This window comes from Perkinsus marinus (genome assembly GCF_000006405.1).
Source record: "Perkinsus marinus ATCC 50983 genomic scaffold scf_1104296943978, whole genome shotgun sequence".
Lineage (NCBI taxonomy): Eukaryota > Perkinsozoa > Perkinsida > Perkinsidae > Perkinsus > Perkinsus marinus.
Window position 1 is genome coordinate 176977 of NW_003211622.1, and position 3816 is coordinate 180792.

Consider the following 3816-nt stretch of genomic DNA (forward strand, 5'->3'; position numbering starts at 1 on the left):
CCCATCTTCGGAGTGGATCATGCCTTCTAACGCAATTGGTGAGGTCGATCGAGACTTTACTATAAATGAAGTTAGGTCTTGTCTGCAGCGGATCCCCACTAGCAAAGCAGCTGGTCCGGATTTAGTCCATGGATCACTTCTGCGTTTGGCTTCCTGTAAAGACCTCGTTTGCAAGATCGTTGCATCTCATCTGAATGGTGTTTTAGACGGTAGTTTGAACCTAGATGAACTCTTGTCGGCTACATGCGTTCTTCTTCCTAAGAAATCTAAACCTAGTAGAGGTTCAGACTGTCGGCCGATTATTCTCTTGCCGATGATGCTCAAATGCCTTGAACAATGTGTCCTGAGTAGAATCTCTTCCATTGTTAATGAGGTGTTTTCTTGGAAGCAGGCTGCATTCAGAAAGCGTCGCTCTTGTATCACTCAGGCTTTTGTTCTCAAAGTCTTACAAGCTGATGCGAAGCGTACACGTGCAGTTTTGCTGGCTTGTTTCTTGGATTTGAGAAAAGCGTATGATTCTGCGGAGCCTACGGTTCTGTTACCCTTGATTCGCAATCTTTCTGTGATTGGTAGACTTCGCTCCTTTCTTTCAGCTATGATGAGCATAAAAACCTCGTAAAGTTCGTATTGCTACTAGCTGTGGCATCTCGGAACCATTCATTGTTAGTCGTTTAGTACCGCAAGGAAGTGTCCTTGCGTGCTCCATTTTAAATCTCTCTATGGAGGTCTGCAACACCAAACTTGCGATTGGATCACCTATTCTTGCTCCTAAAGTTTCCCTCCTAAATGGGGATCTGAAAGTGATCAACCACCTTTTGTTTGCAGATGACCGAACTGTTCTCGTACAGGGACAAGGTTTGCCCAAGTGTGTCGGAGAGCTAATTGCTCGTCTTGAGAATGCTGCTACCTGGGCTGTTAAGACGAGAAACGAATACGCCCCTGAAAAAAGTCTCGTAGTTCCCCTTGGTATTCGGCTATGTCAAACGAGTGATTCCGTCTTCAATTTGAATGAGCAAGATATTTCTGTTGCCTTCGATTTTCCCTATCTTGATGTTCCTGTCACAAGCTCCAAAAGGAATCTGTGGGCACCCTTACATCGTAAATCGCGTGCTATCGCAGCCATCTCTAGTACTTTATCGGTCTACCGTATGGCTCCTCTGTTCATCATCAGACTTGTGGTTGCAGTTGGATGAAGTGCTTTACTTTACGGCCATGACCTAGCCTTTCCTAAGCCCCAGTCCCTGTATACCTGTTGTAATACACTTGTGAAGATTGGCCTAGGCTAATCAGGATGGACGAGGCTTACCAGGATGGACGCCAACTGCCTTCCTCTACGCTGCTCTACGAGTCCCGGTTGCTAGTGCGTCACATCTTAAGCGCGCTCTGATTTGTTGGAACACTTTATACAATTGTGATCATATTCACAAGTCCCTGATCGTTATGAGTGACCCCTTGAATGAGATGTGGCGTGGTTTCGTGGCTTTTGCTAGCTCTATCGGTGTTTTTTGTAGTCTTATGGTGGAGTGCATTATTTCTCATCCTGCTATTGCCAAACATAAAGTATACGATATCTTCCTACTCGCTTCTGCTAAGGCAACTACTGATGCTTTGGTACGTGCCCTTCGTTGCTTGTACATTGGCATCGATTATGTTGAATGTTGCGGTACTTTGATCCCACCGCCTTCCCCCAGTTCTGTGATATCTCATCAAGACGGTCGCGCTGCCATTAGAGCCCTTATTCCGCTTTCGTTCCAGCGTTGCCATTGTTGCTCTCTCTGCGGTAGATCTACTGATTCTGTAGACCATCTACTACTTTTCTGCCCAGCAGGCTCTAACATGTCAACCCAGCAGGTCTATGATGCTTTCACTTCCCCGAGAGCGTCCTCTCTACTCTTAACTATTGCTAGCGCTCTGCTTAAACGTAACTCTGCTGTCAGTAAGCTGCTTCGTGATAAGGAGGTCTCGTATACGATTGATACTGATGAGTGATACGCTCAGATGTAGCATGTAACTCGTTAATTAACAGTTTGAATTGAATTGAATTGTTGATATATGTGCTTTTAATGCAGAGACCACAAAGAGTCTTCATCCATCTCATCCATACTTCTGAGGTTGCTGAGCTGCCCAGACGTAGTTTATGCATCTCAAGCTTCCATGCGCAAGCTGGATAGTGTAGGGTCTTCCTTCTCCTGGAAGCCCTTGTTATCTACGCCCATGTTGTACCTACAGTAAGCGAATACAGACTGAAGTGGAATTCGTTCCGACCTAGGGAGATGCTGGCAGACTCCGTCACGAAGTGTAGCTATCCTTCCGCTTGGACATAAATAACTAAATCAACATCATACGGGGCGTGGTCTCGGTGAACAGATGCGTTGATATCCTCTTCTCCATCAACCTTCGACTCGAGACCGTCGATTATAGAATAATCGCCCAGAGAAAGAAATGTGCCATTGTAGCCATTAAACCCTTCATACTTCGGGTTGGTAAATACCTCGGAAGAAAGCAGCACTAGGGCCATAACCAGCATCCCATGAGGGATGCGTTCATACTCTCGCAAGACAGAGAGAACCGGTCTAGTACCTTTGAAACCTCTGAATATTCCTCCAGGTGGCAATGTTGCCTTCTCAGCTCTCGCTTCACCAAGTTATCATAGATCTTCTGCAATTCACTCGGAGACAACTCACTCAATGAGCCGTCAGCATCTTCAAAACCTTATGCATCCATAGCTTATCTCGTAAAGGTGCAGTAGATGACGACCCCGATGAAGCTTCTTCTGGTATAAAAATTTCGGGTCTATCAACAAGATCGGATTGAGCTCATCGGGAAGCTGTGAACACACTTTGATCGGTCTGAGCGGTATCAACTGGTCTCGCAACCGCCCTGAAGTGTCGACCATTTGATGATCAAAGTGCGAGTATAGAGAAGACTCTTTTCCTGTTATATTTTTACTATTTCCTTATCAAGTACGAGCTCCTCTCATCCTAACAATGAAATCGAGGAGTCGGGAATCGAGGATTTGTAATTACCTCGGGCGGCTTCTGCCCGTTGCGCTTCAGTATTTATGACTTCACAGGGCACTCTCTTGGTAGGGTGCAGGCCATCAGATACTGGTAGGTCCACTGATATACCCAGTGGGCAGCCTTCCTTACAGGCCGATGAAATAAAATCAACATCCCCTGCGCCTGTGTGCTCCAGAATAGCCGTCCATAATCTCGAATGGAAAGGGGATACATCCCTTCAATCTTGACTGATCTCAAAGAAATTCTCGAGAGCAGCCGTCGCTGCTAGAATGGCTCGCTCTCCCTTCCAAGCGACCTCATCATTCGAGAAGCCATTGAGACCGTTAAGAGCTTCAACCAAGACAGTCACCTTGGGTACTCTCAATAACGCTTTCACGAGCGGTTGGTGCCGCCATTTTTCGATATCCATCTGCTCAGGGTAGCTTCAGTGTGGCTTGCTCCGTCCCCGAACCATCCTTATACTGAACTGAAGCTTCCGAAAGTTCTTTTTCTTACTGCTCACGTGCAAGCCCCCAGAAACCATCCCAAACAGTCGCCTCTACCGTAGGTGGCTCAGGCGGAAAAAGCTTCTGAACACGGTTAGATTTTTAACGGAGATTTTTGTTCCGAAGCAACAAGGACCTAGAGGCCTCCCCAATTGACGCTAGCACCACACAATTCCGCATGGTTGTATAAAAAGGAAGCATCACTCCTTCAGAAACGAATGCCTCCCACGTGAGACCGTCAACACCTCGTCATCAGATAGATTCTATCTGCATAAATAATAACGGAGTCTTCATCGACTTCACACCGTCAA

General features: G+C 46.4%; 1 protein-coding gene across 1 annotated transcript; it reads left to right on the forward strand.

Annotated features, from left to right (window-relative positions):
* Positions 1-1836: 1836 nt before the first annotated feature.
* On the forward strand, positions 1837-1989 carry Pmar_PMAR025378 (hypothetical protein; the record flags this gene model as incomplete). Its single annotated transcript, XM_002780903.1, has 1 exon — positions 1837-1989. The coding sequence occupies one exon, from the start codon at positions 1837-1839 to the stop codon at positions 1987-1989; it is 153 nt and encodes a 50-aa protein (XP_002780949.1).
* Between the last annotated feature and the right edge of the window lie 1827 nt (positions 1990-3816).